Genomic DNA, 18,797 nt, shown 5'->3' with positions numbered 1-18,797 from the left:
TTGCAAGGAGCTTTAGAATTCAATCATCTGCTAGCTTTTCTCGTTTAGTCCTAAACACAAAATATATGGTTACTATTATTACTAGTAAAACAAAAGTGATAATCATCACCTGAACGTGTAAGAATGTATATAAAGAAATCTCCAAACTTTGTTTCTGTTTTGTATACATTTCTAATCAGTAGTGTGAGGTTGCTTGTAGTTTTCCCTTCTGAAAACTTCCTGTGACCTTAGCAGTATTAAGATAGGAAAGTTTAACAACATATTTATGACTATTTGTAGTTGCCTATATTTTTAGTATGGAACTTCTTAATAAGCACATGACAGTTGGAGCAATGTAAGTAGTTCAGTGAATTAGAATTATACCCAAAAGGTTTGATAGAGTTCAGTAAGACATGTTGTTGCTGTGGAACTGCTGTAGAATACAGACCTCTTGTGGTAGAAATGAAGAATTGCGAAAATTCAGCCTCCTAGATACAAATGTATTAAAATATTAGATAAAATGATATGCTGTGCTTCCGCTAGTAAATAGTCCTTAATAACAATTCGTTGCTTTTCTTAACCTAACAATCACATTCCAGAAAACCCAAATCCCAAAAGTGGCATTATTCCAGGAAGTTTAAGCTTTGAATCAGTGTTGTCAGCTGTGGCTGATTTTAAAGCTCCTGTTTTTGAACCTGGAGGCTCCATGCAACAAGGAATGTATACTCCTAAAGGTAAGTTGGCATTATGTAAGTGTTAAGAAATGTAGAGGTTAAGATACTTACCAGCTAAAAGAAAATGATTTACCCCCCTTTGTTTCTACTTTATCATAATTTGCTCGCAAACATTTCATGGTCAGCCTTGATGTAGGATGAGTTTTTGCTTGTTGACCAACCATAAGCCCCAATATGCCAAACATTAGCTATGTGTTATCAGAAGCCAGTGCTAAAATTAAATACAGAAAATCTTGTTAATTGCAATGTTCTGATCTGCACACTGTATGATTCAGATGCAAAAAACATTAGTCTCTTTAATGAAGATGTTAATAGCCATGTGCTCTATTGAGGTCTTATATTATCAAAATGTCATAATTTTACTTTTGTGTCTTTCAAGATAAATGAGCAAACTATGCCTGGACATGCTTTTTTGTTCTTTTAAGTTTACAATTTCCAAATTATCAAGTAAACAGTCTGCAGTGACTGTCTTGATCACTAGTGGGAGTTAATGAGATTCTATTATAGAAACTTGTTCTGGACATTAGCATTCTAATGCACTGGATTTGGAACAATAGGTAGGTTTAAAATATATATTCAAGAAGGTGAATGCAGTTTTGTTGTAATATACTGCAGTTCTATTGTTAGACCAATTATTTCTCTTCTGACACATGGTGTGCCTTTCAACTGTTTCATAGATTTCATAGAGGTTAGGGCTGGAAGGGACCTTGAAGATCATAAAGTCCAGCCCCCTGCCCCAGGAAGTCAGGTAGCTGTTTGTTTTCTCCAACATTTAACTTTACAAACATAAGAATCACCATACTGGGTCAGACCAGTGGTCTATATATCTTAGTATTCTGTCTTCAACAGTGGCAGAAATGGATGCCAGAGGGAGAACACTGACCCGGGTATCTCTAGAGTCATCTATTCCCTATTTAGTATCCTCCCTGGGATCCACCATTATTGGTTTAGGGATGCCAGAGTAAGCATCTTCAGCCATTCTGTTTAAAAGCCATTAATAGATTTATCATACATGAATTTATCCAGTTCCTTTTTGAACCTGTTATCTGCCTCCACCACCTCCTGTGGCAATGAATTCCATAAGTTTCACTATGTGTTTTGTAAAAAAGTATGGAACTTTGTTCTAGGACATACAGTGAGGACTTCTTACATAGCTGTTCTAACCACTGTTTAACCTGCCTGATACAGCAGTGGTCTAATCTAAAAATATGAGGTCAAGAAGGGGAACAGAATCAGGCTGTTTCTCAGGGGAGGATATTTTTGTCCTTAAAAGGACAGGGATATCCTCAAGGAGCAGGTAGAGGACATCTGTGATTTGAAATCCCTGGCTACTGTATGTCAGAGAGGATATTTTATACCAGTGTTATGTAAAATAGCTGGTGGCCTCACTAGTGTTGGCCCTGTTCTTCCCCAGCTGCACACTGCCTGAGTGTACCACCTCCTGTGATATGGGCCTCTGGACTGTGCATGTGAGCACACTGCTTCTCCCTCTCCTCCCTCGCAGAGTGCTGTGTGTAGGCCCCTAGCTGTGTCTCACTCCTGGGGCTGTGGGCTCCCCCACCCTGCCCTGCCTGGGTGGGTGGAGAGGGGGCAGTACAGGATGCAAAAGCTGGAGATGAGAAGGGGAGCCTGGAACCTCTGGCTGCTGCTGCAGCAGGAGTAAAGGGAGTCATGGTAGTGTCTGGGTTGGAGCCCAGGGGCCCTTGTGGGCCACGTGCAGGTCACCAGTTGGCCAGCCCTGTTTTACACAAAAGCAAATCGTACATATCCAGAAAAGTATGTACCTTAGATATTCAAAGTATGATTCCTTTCTGAGAGAGAGGAAAAGATTTATTGGGAGTGATATCTTTTGTTAGACCAAATATATAGTTGGGATAAAGGTAGTCAAGCTTTCAGGTGGTAAGAATTTGCAATTGAAAGCTTGCTAACTTTATTCTAACTATACAGTTGGTCCAGTAAAACATCACCTACAAAATATCCTTGCCTCTTGCATAATTCCTGGACCTTCATGGCCACAACATTGCTTTAACACTGTCAATTCCTTTCTAACTGATTCCAGTCAGAATGAGTTTCTTAATGCTTTCTGTTGTCTTTGTGCCTGCCTATGAGTATGAGAGTGGCAACTCCTCTAGAATAAGCTCAAAATAGATCCGCAAGCATAGAAAAAAATAAATCTCTTTAACGTGACTTAAATACCAAAACCAAAAGTTTGTTTTATTTTAACCAAGTAAGTGGCTGCTTGGAAACCTGCCTTCATTTTTGGATAGGAAAACACAGAGGATTTAAAGTCTAGAGGCTTCATAGATTCACAGATATTAGGGTTGGAAGGGACCTCAGCAGATCATCAAGTCTGACCCCCTGCCCCAGGCAGGAAAGAGTGCTGGGGTCATATGACCCCAGCCAAGTGCTTGCTCAGTCTCCTCTTAAAGACCCCCGAGGTAGGGGAGAGCACTACCTCCCTTGGAAGCCCATTCCAGATTCTGGCAATGCTTACCATAAAGAAGTTCTTCCTGATATCTAACCAGAATCTGCTCTCTGCCAGTTTGTGGCCATTATTTCTAGTTACTCCAAGGGGTGCCCTGGTAAACAGAGCATCTCCTATCCCTTGCTGCCTTCTTCCCCCCCCCCCCCCAAATGAATTTGTAGGTGGCCACAAGATCACTTCTCAGCCTTCTCTTGTGGAGGCTGAAGAGATTCAGATCCCTTAGTCTCTCCTAGTAGGGCCTTACCTGAAGGCTCCTAATGATACAAGTAGCCCTCCTCTAGACCCGCTCAAGGTTATCCACATCCATCTTGAAGTACGGCGCCCAAAACGGGATGTAGTAGGACAGCTACAGCCTCACCAGTGCCATGTGAGGGGAATTATCACCTCCCTGGACCTGTTTGTGATGCATCTGCTAATGCATGATAAAGTGCAGTTAGCTTTACTGATCACTTCATCACATTGATGACTAATGTTCATCTTGGAGCCAACTATGACTCTGAGATCCCTTTCTGCTACAGTGCTTCTGAGAAGGTCATCCTCCAGTCTGTAAGTTTGTTGGTAATTCCTTCTCCTTAGGTGCAGCACTTTGCATTTGCCCTTGTTGAATTGTATCCTATTCTGTTCTGCACACTTCTCCAACCTGTTCAGATCCGCCTGGATTCATTCCCTGCCCACTAGTGTGTTTAATTTACCCCATAATTTGGTGTCATCTGCAAATTTGGACAGAGTGCTCTTCACGCCCTCATCTAAGTCACTGATGAAGACATTGAACAGCACTGGTCCAAGGACCGAACCTTGGGGAACTCTGTTGCCCACTTCTTTCCAGGTCTATGCTGACCCATCCACCACCACTCTCTGGGTGCGTTCCATTAGCCAGTTTGCCACCCACCTGACCATGTAATCATCTATATCACAGCCGCTCAGTTTATTTACGAGACTAGGATGAACATCTGCTGTGAACCTGTGCTGGTTGCCCTTCAGCATTATTTTTCCTGCTGGACTCACACAAATGTGATCCTTAATAATTTTTTCCAAGGTTTTCCCAAGGATAAAGGTGAGGCTAACTGGCTTATAGTTATCCAGATCCTCCTTCCTCCCCTTCTTGAAAACAGGGACCACATTGGCCCTTTTCCAATCCTCTGGGACCTGACCTGAGCACCATGAGCGCTCAAACAACTGTGCCAGTGGCCAATTTCTTCAGCACCCTTGGATGAAGATCATCCGGGTCTGCTGACTTACACGCATCGAGCCCCTCCAAGTGTCCCTTCACTAAGTCGACGCTAACAGTTGGTGGGCTGGTCTCCTTCCTGTGCTCATCTATAATCCAATTGGGAGATTTGTCCTGATCTGTGTTCAGGAATACAGAAGTAAAAAACTCATTGAAGAGCTCAGCTTTGTCCCTCCTATCTGTCACATATTGCCCTGGTCTGCCCTATAGGGGTCCTATGTTACCCTGTGCCTTCTTTTTTGCTCCATATATACCTGTAGAAGGACTTTTTGTTGTCTTTAATTTTTGTTTCTAGCCTAAGTTCCATTGCAGCTTTGGCCTTTCTAACTGACTCCCTGCAAGAGCAAGCCAAGTAGGTATACTCCTCCTTGGTAGCTACCCTTCTTTTCTTGAATATATATATTCTTCATAATGAAGGAGATCTTCCTGGGCCAACCTTTTCATTCTAGCCTTCTGATTAGGGAGTTTAGTAAGAATCGGAAACAAGTTAGTGTTTGTAAAGTTCCTTTAACTTACACCTCAGAATGGAAATTGACTGTGCAAACTAGAATTGCATTGTGTTGTTTTTAGAGTAATGGTTGTAATCCAGCACAGAGTATTAATTTTTGAAGAAATACAATATGGATATCACAAAATATAACAAGCTTCCTGTCATGAGAAGATTGCAGTCTAAATTAGACTATTATAGCAGCAGTTGATGATCTCAAAGGAGATGAGTTGAGGAATGCTAGTGAATGAACATGTTTCACCAAGTTCTTCATGTTATGGAGCAGATAAGCAGCAGAGGAATCTGAAATGCTTCAAGTCAGTGACCCATACTGTAGACCAGTGCCAGTGGTGCTTAACCTTTTTGGTCAGTGGGCTGGGTGGTCAGAGCCCAGGCCATCTGTGGGCAGATCCGGTTGCTGGTCCCAATCTGGCACAGGGTGGTCCTAGTAGGGTCCCATCTGGCTGTGTGCAGGGGGGCAGGGCACATTCCGGCTCCAACGTGGCCCCGAGGGGAGGAGGGAGGGAGTGTAGGGCTGGGTGGAAACAGGTGTGACCTAGCCTCCAACCTGGATGTGGGGGCATGGCCCAGCCGTGTTGGGGGAGGGGGCATGGCCCAACCCGGTGTGGGGAAAGTGCCATGGCCTGGCTCCAACCTAGCTCCTCAGGGGAAAGGAGCTTGAGCCGGCCCCATGGGGCAAAGGGGGCGTGGCCCAGCCCCAGGAGAGGGGCATGGCTTGGTCCCATTCACCCTAGGGGGAGGGGCATGATCTGGTTCCAACCTGCTACACAGGGCTTGGGGTTTGGGAAGTTGGCAGTGGGGGATGGTGGCTATGTTTATTGCCACTGCTCCTCTTTCACCAAATTTCCTGATCTGTAGGGAGCTCCCTGGGCTGGATACCTATGGGTTTGCAGGCTGCATTTGGCCTGTGGGCTGGAGGTTGTGCATACCTTCTATAGACAGATGTAACTTTTCATCTATTTTAAAAGGGCCAAGTATAAGTTGCTGGTCAGGAGCACATATTTAATGGCTGTATCTGCATGCTTCTGTAGTGGGGTAAAGGAGCTAAATCTCTAACTTCAACCTCAATGAAACTGGATGAACCCTTAGTTTTACAAGGGTGGTTATACTTCACTGGTCTAGGAAAATACATATCTAACCATTACAGTGAAACAGTTTACACTAATGTTGAACAAAATATGGCCTGTGTGTTGGATCCGGCTGGCAGGCAATTTTATCATTCAGCCCACCAGCATCCACTAACTCAGGGGTGAGCAAAATATGGCCTGCGGGCCAGATCCAGCCCACGAGGCCATTCTATCCGGCCCACGGGGCCCCTAAAAAATGTAGAAAATTAATATTTCTCTGCCCTTGGTTCCTGTCAAAAATGTAGGAACCAAGGGCAGTAGGACCCAGGGAAGGCTGGCAGGCTCCAACAACAGCAGGCACCGCTCAGCCCTGCCACCCAGCTGGAAGCCCCAGCTGGGGTTTCTGGGCTGGGAGCATGTGGCTGCCCTGGCGCGGGAAGCTCAGGTAAGTGTGGGGGTGGGACCCCAGGCAGGGAAGGAGCGTGGGTGGGGGGAAGCGGACACTCCCCACCCCACACCCGGTGCCCCGCACTGCAGCTGCTTGCAGCCCATGTAGGGCTGCCTGTGACCGCTCCGGACAGCCCCATGCAGGCTGCGAGCACCTGCAGCATGGGGCACTGGGCATGGGAGGGGCCACTTCCCTTCTGCACTCAACTTTTCCCTGGGATCCTTCCCTGCGTGGAAAAGAGCGGCCCTTCACCCGCCCCATGTCCGGCGCCCTGTGCTGCAGGTGCTCACAGCCCATGTGGGGCTGTCTGGAGCAGGCACAGGCAGCCCCAGGTGGGCTGTGAGTGGCTGCAGTGTGGGGCGCCAGACATGGGGCAGGGAGGGACTGCTTTCTCTGCCCCCCCGCACTCAGCACCACCTTGTAACCCAGCCTCACTGTCAGGCTGGCAGTGAGGCAGGTTACAAGCTGGTGCTGAGCATGGGGAAAAGCGGCCCCTCGCCCACCCCATGGCCAGCACCCTACGCTGCATCCACCTGCAGCCTGCATGAGGCTGCCTGTGCCTGCTTCGGGCTGCGAGTGCTTGCAGCGTGGGGCGCCGGCCATGGGGCGGTTGTGGGGCTGCTTTTCCCTGTGCTCAGCACCAGCTTCTTCCCTGCTGGCGAGCAGGGGGTCGGGGCTGAGCACTGCCCCCCGCCTGTACCACAGGGCTGGGGGGCACTGGGTGTAAGCGGGCAGGGAGCCAGTGGGAGCTCAGGGCCCGCACCTGTGTTCTGGGGCCAGTGCTGGTGGGGCCCAGAGCAGGGTAGCAGCAGCGTGGGGTCCTGGCCGGCAGGGGCTCTGTGGAGCCAGGCCAGCTCTCCACTCCCAGTTGGTGCAGCCCACCCTGGCTCCACAGACCCCTGCCAGCCTATGCCCCATTCTGGGCCCCACCGGTGCTAGCGCTGGGTCATTGGTCCCAAGGCATTGGGACACTGGTCCCATGATGGTGACCAGGGGGCGGGGCTACCCATGCGGCCCTCCACAGCCTACCAAAACTGGGTAAGCGGCCCTCTGCCCAAAATAATTGCCTGCCCCTGCACTAACTAATTGTACCCCACCCAACCCACATGCCTGGCTCCTCGTGGGCAGAAGGGTCCTGCCCAGCCAGCATGCAGCTCCTGGGTAGGGCTGCTGGTGCCACTGATGCAGCTGCTGGGGGACCTGCTCAGCTTCCTCAGTGTCCTCCTTGCTCCAGGAGTGCCTAGGCTCGGATAGGAAAACCCTCTGTGTTTTCCTATCCAAGGCTAGAATAAAAAGGTTGGCCCAGGAAGATCTCCTTCATTATGAAAAAAAATAAATATTAAAGAATTGAAGCCTCCAGAGTTTAAACCCTGTTTTTTTCCTATCCAAAAAATGATAGTGGGGATTGGTGGGGTGGTGGGGGGAGCTACAGCTAGGTGGTAGTGCAGAGCATGGGGCTGTGGCTGGCAGGAGCACAGAGCCTGTGCCCGGGGGGGACAGTGGTAGTGCAGAGATCGGTGGGCAGGTTGTGAGTGAAGGAGGGTGGGGAGGTTTGAGGACCCCCCACACCATCCCTCCCCATGGCGCACAGCCCCCTGCCGCAGGCAGAAGCAGCAGCAGGTGGCAGGTGCTTGGAGTACTCATGGCCTGTGCAGGCAGTGCCACCTGGCAGTGTGTGGCTCCAGCCAGTGCTGCACATTGAGGCGAGGAGCACAGCCCAGCTGGCCCACCTCTATCATTTGGGCATTTCTGTGCCACTGGGGAAAGGCCCACACACTAGAGCTGGCTGCCTTCCCCGCCCCCTGCTATGCAGGTCTTCACCCTCTGCTTCACGGTGGAGTCCTGGAACTTACATAGCAGTGGGCAGTGAAGACAGTTGGCTCCAGTGTGTGGGGTTTCCCTGGGTGGTGTGAGAGTGCTGGCCGCTGTACATGTGCTGGGGAGCACCATGTGATAGAGGCGGGCCAGCCTGGCTGCATTCCTCGCCTCCATGTGCAGCACTGGCTGGAGCTGTGCACCACAAGCGGCAACGCCTACGCGGGCCATGAGCACCCCAAGTACCTGCCGCCTGCTGCTGCTGATGCCTGCAGTAGGGGCTATGCACCATGTTTCCCCACACCTTCCCTCACACCCCACAAATGCCCCACACTCACCTTACCCCCACAGCCCCCCCACATATACGCACCTCCCAACATACCCTATTGCTCTCCCTACACACAGCCGCACCCCCAACCACACCGCACACCCTCCACACAATATACAAGAGTAAGACTTTATTTTTGAGTTATTTTGCAATCACCTCTATACAGTACAGAAACACAAATCAGGACAAAAATATTTTTTGTAATAAAATTAAAAGATGTTATACTAGGTGTTTGACTTTTAGCATATATGATTGGGTGTTTTTTTCTCTTTCCAAGATGGCAACCCTCCCCTCTCAAAAGGAGTACTTCTGTGGGGCAAGGAGGCACCAGCAAGACTTCTGGTGGCAAAGGTCAGGGCTTAGGCGCTGGACTTCCAGCCCCAAGGTGGGAACTGGGGGGCGGTGCACCTGTCAAGGAGCGGGGCTGCCCTTGCGGCCCTCACAGCTCACTAAAACTCATTAAGCAGCCCTTCAGTCAAAATAATTGCACATCTCTTGTTTACACTGATATAATTTAATGCCAGTATAATTGTTGCCTCTGTTCACACTTGAGAGTCCTGCTGACTTGGGGAATGGTAAAGGTAGAGTTTAATGCCTCTTCTTAAAATTGCTTGTGGACTGGTCTTTTTTTAGCAGGATTTTCAGAAGGATGCAGTTCAGTATTCCCAGTCTACTGTGGAATTTAACTGGCGGGAGATTAGTGAACCCCCAAGTTATGTTACCATGTCTGTGATGCACTTTTAACAGATTCAAAGAGACTTTTTAGCTCCTGTGCATTAAGAGAGAGTCATTTAACATAAGGTTGATTAAAAATAGTCTGTCCTGGAAATCTCTGTTTGAAGAAAATAAAATCTATGCATTTATTAGTTTCTGAGTATGCTAAACAACTTTGAAATCTCATTTGTAAGGTTATTCAGGTTAGTTGTGGGACGCTGGGTGGGGGGAGTGGCAGGGCAAGGACCACTATAATTATGTTGCTGGTTATACAAAGGGTGGTTACCACCAGTATGTTTGTGTGAGTTTTTCATTTTTGGGAGATAATAAACATGTTTGCATTTAATTATTGTCATACAAAGACTAAACAATTTCACTGCTTTCTAAAATAAAGGGCCCTAATCTTGTATAGAATTTTTATTTTAGCCTGGAAACTAATAAAGCTTTAACATAGTTGCCAAACATTGGAAAAACAATTGATGAGTCACTAAACTTCTCTCACTGGTACAAATCAAATGTACCAGGCCCATCTGTGAAGTCTGAACATTCTGGTTTCCTGAGGGTACAATGTAGGCAGTTTGACAGATGACCATCTAGATATTTAATACAGCATCTCTTATGCCAAAAATGGAAGAGAGCCAACCTGTTGGGACCCATTAGACTCACTGATGTGTTCCTTGTCAGCTCTGTTGAGTACTGGACTGTTGGGAGTATTTTTGATTAAAAAAAAATGAAGAGCTTGCATATCAGCCTGACTTCTGGAACACCCAGATAGTCAACTTTCTGCAGAGCAGAAAGAGTAAAGAAGTGATGGCTGGCATAGAAAGCTTTCAATAGAAAGACTGGTGTCTTTTAGTTGCACATCATTTTCTAATTTCAGGATTCTGAAACTAAAAGTTTGTGTAGTTCTTAAATTAAATTATGCTAAATATGGAACATATAATGTCTAAATTAATATTTTTAAATATCATATTATGAATGTATCATATGTATATCCCTAAATTTAGCTTTGTTACCTATAATAAAAAAATGCAACGTAACTGTTTCCTTAATGCCACCTCCTTAACTTGATAGCTAAAGCTGCCTTGCTGCACAACTGTGAATTACAAAACATCATCTATAAAACTTCAGAAGACGCAATCAGAAACTGTTTCCGTTTCTCTGATAGACTGTTAAGCTCCCTGCCTTCAGACAATGTATATGTTTGAAGTGATAGTGCCAGCACAGTTTGGCCAGGTCCAAAGTGAGAGAGAACTGGAGTATTTATTTTTAAAATATAGATTTTCATTCCCATGCCTCAAAGAAATGATATGGCCATGGAGCAGCCGGTTTTGAATCACTCCCAAGTGAGTTTCTCTTGAGAGAGTGAATGTTCTTCTCAGAGTGGTTACAACAGAGTCTTACAGCATCCATGGGTGCTTCTTCTCTAAGAGAGTGTGTTGCTCACTGGACTCTACTACTCTAGCTAAGCAGGGAGAAGAACATGCCATTTATATAATCCTCACATTGTGCAGCAGGGAAACTGCAGGCTGACTAAGCAGCCTGGATCAGTCAAGCAGGGCTGCCCTGTGTCAGGTAGACAAAGGGAACCTGCAGTGTGTGTTGAGATGTGTGCACAAGGGCCCTCTGGCTGCTCAGCATCAGCACTGCAAGCTGCCTGCTTTTCAGGGGCTTAGCATATGAAGGTCTGTTCAGGGATCCCTGGGTAAGTTTTTCTACCAAGAGACCAAATCTGGGAGAATTTTCCCAGCTCATTTGAACATGTGTATGCAGCTGCAGTTCCCCCACCTCTTAATGACCAGACGCTATAATAGCATCTATTGTGAGTAGTTAGTTTGGAATAACTTCTTGTATCTATTTCTTATTTCAACATATATTACTTCGTAGTAATTATATCAAGTATCTGTACCTTTAATCTCTCTCTAACCCCTAAATTAAATGTAAATTTAATAATTACTCTAAACTCAAAAAAACTAGCAAGTTGGTTATGCACATCTTCTGAAGTCATTTAACATTACTTCAGATTTTTCTTAATGCTTTTTAACATTAATTAAATAGTTTAGGAGATTTCTGTCAAAACTTCAATTAAAAGGGTAAGGAAATAATTTAAAAATTTTAAAGTAAAGATATATTTTTTCCTACTTGATTGCAAGATATGTTGGAAAAAGGAGTATAGTTTGCAAGACAAGATTTTTCCCTGTTCCCATAGCAGAGAGAACATTTACTTAAAGGTACATGCAAGTTAAAAACATTGCTTGATCTTGTCTATCACAATAAATGTTATTTGTCCACCCTTTTTCAAGGTTGAATTTTGCTACAGGCATTTTTGTTAGTGACAGAATTGAGGAATGCTACAGTATGGTATACTCTTATGTTAGGCCTGTTGGTGGAGCTAAAATTCTATGCACTTGTTGTCTTCATGTTTTTCTTGCTTATTCAATGCTATGTTATGGTAATAATCACCTAAAATCTTTAATAAGATAAATAATTTAAATTAATTTTAGTTTGGAAATATGTTTCTTTCTTTCCTTAAAAACAAAAAAAAAAAGATTCACAGTTATGCTTTTTAAAAAAATCTACCTTATTTACTTTTGTTGATTTACATTGCTATTTAGACTTCTCTTGGCAGCTGCTCTTTAAATGAATACAAACAGATACCTTTAAGCTACTGAACTGGAGAGAGAGAGCTCATATTAAAAATGTTAGTGACATTTGTTTCTGCATAATTGCCATGAATTAAAAATATAGACACACTATGTATAAGCATTTTAATTGCTGTGCTTGGTACTTAAATGTTACCCAACTTTTTACTACCATACATTTATTGCCTCTGATTTCTAAACCTGTTTAGAAAATGTTTTAAAAAATTCATTTTTTGAAGATGAGAATAAAAAAGCAAAGAAATCAGGACTGTAAAACATGAGCTGAATTACAACTAAGATGATGCTGTTCTTCAGGCCTTTAAAAATGATTTTGGAGTTGTGCTCATCAAATATATATTTTTTTCTCTCTCTCTGCCTCATGTCAGTTGTCACTTAAAGGACACTGAAAATTATTTTTTTTTAACTAGAGTACTATACAAAAAGAAATGAAACTACAGTGCACTAAAAATGAGCCATTTAATTAAAGAGATCTGTTGCCTGAATAGATGGTTACTTTTCAATTTTAATTCTGGAACTGAGGGGAAATATCTTTAATGGCAAAATTAGAATACACTGATATAGAAAAAAGTAATAGGGAATTAATCTACGTTGTTTGCTGCTAAAGGCAATGTATGTAATGGAAAATGACGTAATTAAAATAAATATCCATTAAAACTAATTAACAAAGCAATCTCAAGTTTTAGCATTTAAACTTAATATTAACTTGTTCTTTATTTTAAACAACAGCTGACGTTTGGGATAAGGAGTTTGACCCAGTCATGGTAATTCTTCGAACAGTTTACCGAAGAGATGTACAGTCTGCAATGGACAGATATACAGCATTGTAAGTTGACTAAATTTAGAAGTCTAAAAATGGAACATGGTTTATTGTACAGGGATGGGTTCCCTATAGCACAGCGAATTATTTAACAATGAGAAGGATATCATTAGTGTTTTTAGGCCCCAAATATGATGTGTGTAAATTTTATTAACAGGAAGGCAGTGTCTAAATTGCACTGATCTAAATCTACCATCTCCCACAAGGTAACTTTAAAAACAAAAACAAACAAAAACAATCCAGAACAGTCCAAACCACGAGCAACAAGCAGGGCCCACTGGGTTTTAAATACTCTGATGATGAGAACTGTAACAGCTGTGGTGAAGTAGAGAGCAGATCATGATTACTCTTTATAAATAAATAATAGGTAAGGAGATGATGTGTTTAAGTTACTAGATAAAATTAAATGGATATAAAGTAGGTATGAATGCATGTAGACCACTGGAGGAGTGATGTTCTAGAATGGTTTTCTGAGCAAAATAGCTGGCAAAAGTAGCAGGGAGAAAAATTGTTTCAAGATGAAATTGGATGAATGAATGCAAGGACTAGTGTAATAGTACAAAGTTAATTTGGAGTTAGAAGTTTTTGATATGTAGCCTTGAATGTTCAGTTGGTTGATAACCCAAAAATGGGGGCTGAAAGCCTCAGTTTTTGTGTGGGCTGCTTGCACGTGAAGGAGTTCTCTGATAGTGTCTGGATTTTAGGGTGGTAGCTCTCAGTATTTCAGTATTCTTGAGGTGAGTTTGGTTTTTATTTGAAGACATGCTTTAGTTTAGAGTACAGGCAATCCCCACTTAGCACTTTAATTGGTTCCTGAAAAACCGAGTGTTAACTGAAATGAGTGTTAAGTGAAACCAGACGTATTTGATGACCCAAGATGGCGACTACAATTGTTTTTAATGACCCAAGATCATCTCCCTGGGAAGCTGGTTTCAGATTTTGGCCACCTTAACTGTAAAATATTGCCTTCTGATCTCTAACCTAAACCTATTTTCCATCAGCTTATGACCGTTGTTCCTCGTCACCCCAGGTGGTGCTGGGAAGAAAAGAGCTCTGCCTATTTGCTGTTGATCCCCCCTGATGAGCTTGTAGGCAGCCACCAGGTCCCCCCTCAGCCTCCTCTTGCTGAGGCTGAACAGGTTCAGGTCCTTCAGGCTCTCCTCACAGGGCCTGTCCTACTGCCCTCTCACCAAGCGAGTGGCCCTCCTCTGAACCCTCTCCAGGCTGGCCACATCCCTTTTGAAGTGCGGTGCCCAGTACTGGACGCAGCACTCCAACTGCGGTCTGACCAAAGTCACGTAGAGGGGGAGTATCACCTCTCTGGACCAGCTTGAGATGCACCTTTGGATGCATGACAAGGTATGGCTGGCCTTGCTGGCTGCGGTCTGGCATTTGCGGCTCATGTTCATCTTGGAGTCAATAATGACTCCAAGATCTCTTTCTGCCTCTGTGCTTTCAAGAAGGGAACTCCCCAGCCTGTATGTATGCTGTGGATTCCTTCTCCCAAGGTGCAGCACCCTGCATTTGTCTACGTTGAACCCCATCCTATTCTTGTCTGTCTAAATCTAGCTGCAGTCTCTCTCTCCCTACAAGTGTGCCCACCTCGCCCCACATCTTAGTGTCATCAGCAAACTTGGCCAGCATGCTTTCCACCCCCTCGTCCAAGTCGCTGATGAAGATGTTAAACAGTGTGGGCCTGAGGACAGAGCCCTGGGGTACCCCACTGCTCACATCTTGCCTGGTTGGGTACAACCCGTCCACCACTACTCTCTGGGTGCGCCCCATCAGCCTGTTTTTTACCCATCCAGCTGTGCGGGCATCAATGTCGCAGTCACTTAATTTATTGATGAGGATGGGGTGAGAGACAGTGTCAAAGGCCTTCTTAAAGTCTTGAAAGACTATGTCCACAGCAACACCGTCATGCAAGGATTTAGTTACTTGGTTGTAAAAGGCAATCAGGTTGGTCTGGCAGGAACTGCCTTTGGTGAAGCCATGCTGATTGCCCCTGAGCATGATCTCCCCTGGAGGCCCCCCACAGATATGCTCCTTGATGATTTTCTCCAAGAGCTTCCCAAGCACTGAGGTGAGGCTTATAGGCCTATAATTACTTGGGTCCTCCTTCCTCCCCTTCTTAAAAATAGGGACCACATTAGCCAGTTTCCAATCCCCCGGCACCTGGCCAGATGACCACAAATGCTCATACAGCCAGGCCAAAGGCTCCGTGATGAACCCTGCCAGCTTCCTCAACACCCTTGGGTGGAAGGCGTCTGGACCTGCAGATTTAAAAATGTCTAGCCCTTCCAGAAGATCCCTAACTACATCTGCACTGACTGAAGGCTTGATAGAGTTATCCACAAGATTGTCCCTACCTCTGGTAGGTGGGATATCCTGGTCCCTGTTCAGAAAAACAGAGGCAAAGAAACTGTTAAAAATATCAGCTTTCTTGTCTGGCGTGGCCACCAGATTACTGTTTGTGTCTTGCAGGGGCCCTACATTGCCTGGTGCCCTCTTCTTGCTCCCAGTGTACTTGAAAAAGGACTTTGTTGTCCTTAATCCTGGACGCTAGCCTGAGTTCCATCTCTACCTTGGCCTTCCTAATAGCCCTCCTACACTCCCAGGCCGCTGAGCTGGGGGTGGGGCTGGGGAGAGGGGCCACTCCAGTAGCCTCATGGGAAATGTGCAGGAGTGCCTCCAGTGACCAATGCAGGCAGGCTTCAAGCAAAGTTGCTGAGTGCTAAGTAAAATCAGGTATGAATTTAATATGAGTGTTAGTGAAATAGAGCTAAGAGAAACAGCATTAAGCAGGGGTTCCTGTACAGGAAATTGCAGACATACAGGCTAGGTATAGGTGTTACATGTATTGCGCTTTAAGTGTGCAGAAAGCACTCTAAAGCCATAACTGAACAGACATTCACAGCTTTTAGAGTGCTTTAAAAATGGTGGATCATGCTGTAAGTTAACCCCTGATGGATGATGTGTTAGACAAAAGCACTTTCTGTAAGAGCGCTTTATCAAACATCTGTGCCAAATCACTTTAAGGGTTAACTTAGAGGGCGGGGCAATCACTGCCATCTCAGGCAGCATTGTGCTCTAACCGTCAGGCAGAGTTCAATTGTACTGCCTGAGCGCTGGGCTGGCTCTGCCCTCTTGACTATTGCTGACCTGAGTCAGCTTTGCCTCTTCCCTCCAGTCAGCTGTCAGCCACAGATGGGAGGAGGCATGGCGGTGGGGAAGGGTGGTGTTTCTTCCTGCAGCTGCCCTGGTTCATGGCATGCAGTAACCTGGCCAGGGGACCCAGAGGAAGGGGTCCACAGTATCTCTCTCCCTATAGCTGCCTCAGCCCCATGGGATGCCTCTGCCCGGCCAGGGCTGCTGCAGAGATACAGAGCCCAGACTCCTTTCCCCTGCAGCCCCCCTAGGCTGACAGAGAGCTGTCCAGCTGGGATTGGGCCACAGGGAGCCGTGGGGGAAGGGGTCCCAGGTCTTTCTCCCTGCAGCAGCCCTGGCCCTGCAGTGTGCCATTGCCTGGCTGGGTTCTAGGTTCTGTGTCCCTGCAGAAGTGCCAGCCAGGCAGCAGTACACCCTTGGACCCCTTTCCAGAGCGCTGCCCATTCATGGGGGACTGTAGGGAAAGGGGGCTGGGGTCTCTCTCCCCTCAGCAGCTCTGGTCCTGTGGTGTGCTGCTGCCTGGCCAGAGAGGCTGTGGGGGGAAAGGGTCTGGGGTATCTCCTCCCCCAACCGCTGCTGACAGTCACCAGGTGGTGGGGCTGGGGAGAGGGGCCACTCTAGCAGCCTCGTGGGAAATGTGCAGGAGTGCCTCCAGTGACCAATGCAGGCAGGCTTCAGGCACTCTGCCCTCCCCCCTCCCCCCTGAACTGTGAACGTCTGTTCAATTCACTCATCCTCTAACTTATATCACTTTAAGTAAAGTGTGATAGAGCACTTCTGCCAGGGGCTTTTTGAATGTCTGTACTGGCTTTTTGAATGTCACAGTGTACAAGAAAGAGAGGCTAGACTGAGTAACTGTGACAGATTGCATAACCTGGTTTTGTTTTCTTCTTTGTTCATTCTCCTTCCTGTTGAGCTTTCAATATGCTTAAAGTACTTATTGTGTATGTTATAGTGTTTTTAACCAATTAATTCCAGAGTTAAGGGCTTCTGTTGAAAAAAAAATTCCCCCCCCATTGGCTGCATTAGTTGTTTTTTTTCTTCTTTTTACTTCTTCTGAAACATTGGCCCATCAGAGATGAAAGACTGGTACTGAAAGACATCTCTGGTTTCTGGCTTCTGTGCCTTGCTACTATGCTTTGTGTCAAACTGTTTATTAGATTTAGGGTTAAGGAAATTACCCAAACTTCAGATTCACAAAAACTGTTGAAGAGGATTTTCTGCCTTCCTTTGTAGGATTTGGTCAACTTTTGAGGGCTGTCTATGCCTGTCTTTCCTTAAAAAGAAACTTGTGTCATTGTAGACCAGGGACAGGCAAAATTCAGCCCATGGGCCAAATCTGGCCTGCCAAGGCATTCTGTCCAGCCCATGGGACCCCTGAAAAATTTAGAAAATTATTATCTTCGCCTGACTGCCTGTCAGATGGCAAAGTGCCAGTGGCAGCAGGACCTAGGGGGAGCTGGCGGCAGGATCCAGCGACTGAGCAGAAAGGCCTGCCTTAGTCTGCACTGTCCCCATCCCAGACCAGAAGCCTTTGCAGCTTTTGGCCTGGTAACCCTTTGGCTGTTCACCACCCTTCCTAGGTCCAAGTGGAAAGGCAGATAAGATCGGATGGAGGAAGGTGGGTAAACTGCAGTGATCTGCCCACACAGCCAGGAACTGCATGGTGCTGGTCAGGGCAGGCTGGAGCGAGAGTGGCTGATGGGGTGGGGAAGTGGCAGGAAGCAGTGGTGGACATGGGTAGCAGAGGGTGGGGGAGAAGGGGAGTGGCAGGGAGGTGAGGGGAATGGCAGCGGTGGCTTCTGGAAAGCGGTGGTGGGTGGGCATGTGGGAAGGAAAGCAGGGGAGTGGTGGCAGTGGGCAGGAGTGCAGAGCCTGTGCCAGTGCTCTGGGCCCAGCAGGAACCCAGGATGGGTGCGGCAGGAATGTGGAGCTTGGGTGCCTGGTCTGCCTGGCTGCATTGCATGAGGTTCACGCACAGTCTGTGAGAGCCGCATGTGGTGGAGCCCGTAACTCGACCCCATCTCTGTCCCAGCCCACCTACCATATCACCATACCCTCCCACTGCCCTCACCCCAGCCACATACCCCATACCCATCCACGCTCGCCCACCATACGCACACCCCACCACACAGACACCCACTCCCCAACCACATCCCCCACATACACTCTTTTATCGCCCACACACACTATACAAGACTAGGACTGTATTTTGATGTATTATGCAATTGCCTCTAGATGCACTATACAAGCACACACATCAGGACAAAAAGATTTTAAAATAAAAATTAAAATAAGGTATAGTAGATATTTTATTTTTTAGTATATGATTTGGGCGTATTTTTCAGTTTCAAGATAGCAGTACCCTCCCTCCCCAAAGGAGTACTTCTGGGGTAAGGGGAGGGACTTCTGGTGGCAAAGGTCAGGGGTTAGAGGTGGGACTTCTGGTCCCAAGATGGCAAACGGGTCAGGGCATCCGTCAAGGGGTGGGGCTACCCTCATCGCCCTTGACAGTTCACCAAAACTCTTTAAGCAGCCCTCCACCTGAAATAATTGCCTGCCCCTGTTGTAGACAATCCAGGACATTGCTGGCACCATTTTAGGTTCTGTAGTACATTGTAGTTTTTGAGGGATTTTGATTGATTGATTTATTACTAAAGATACTAGGTGAGGAGACAAAGGGTGCTTTGTGGTGGTGGTATTGGGTAGAGGCCAGAATAGATGTTTGAATTTTGAATTTTACATATTACACAGTTGCCTGTGATTGCAGGTAACAGTATGGTTCATAGGGGTCCCTTCCAGTCTTATATTTCAAAGTCAATGAAGCAAAAGCCGTTTATAGT

At 46.1% G+C, this 18,797-nt stretch overlaps 1 protein-coding gene across 1 annotated transcript in view; it reads left to right on the top strand.

Annotated features, from left to right (window-relative positions):
- UBR3 (ubiquitin protein ligase E3 component n-recognin 3) overlaps positions 1–18,797 on the top strand; it is a 276,834-nt gene that overhangs the window by 97,535 nt on the left and 160,502 nt on the right. The window contains exons 18-19 of the mRNA XM_059727297.1: positions 574–713; positions 12,696–12,792. Of these exons, the coding sequence (XP_059583280.1) occupies positions 574–713; positions 12,696–12,792 (237 nt within the window). The remainder of the gene's footprint in view (positions 1–573; positions 714–12,695; positions 12,793–18,797) is intronic.

This window comes from Alligator mississippiensis, chromosome 4 (assembly GCF_030867095.1).
Source record: "Alligator mississippiensis isolate rAllMis1 chromosome 4, rAllMis1, whole genome shotgun sequence".
NCBI lineage: Eukaryota > Metazoa > Chordata > Crocodylia > Alligatoridae > Alligator > Alligator mississippiensis.
The sequence above is the reverse complement of the archived record's forward strand: the minus strand, read 5'-3'. Positions and strand labels throughout refer to the sequence as shown.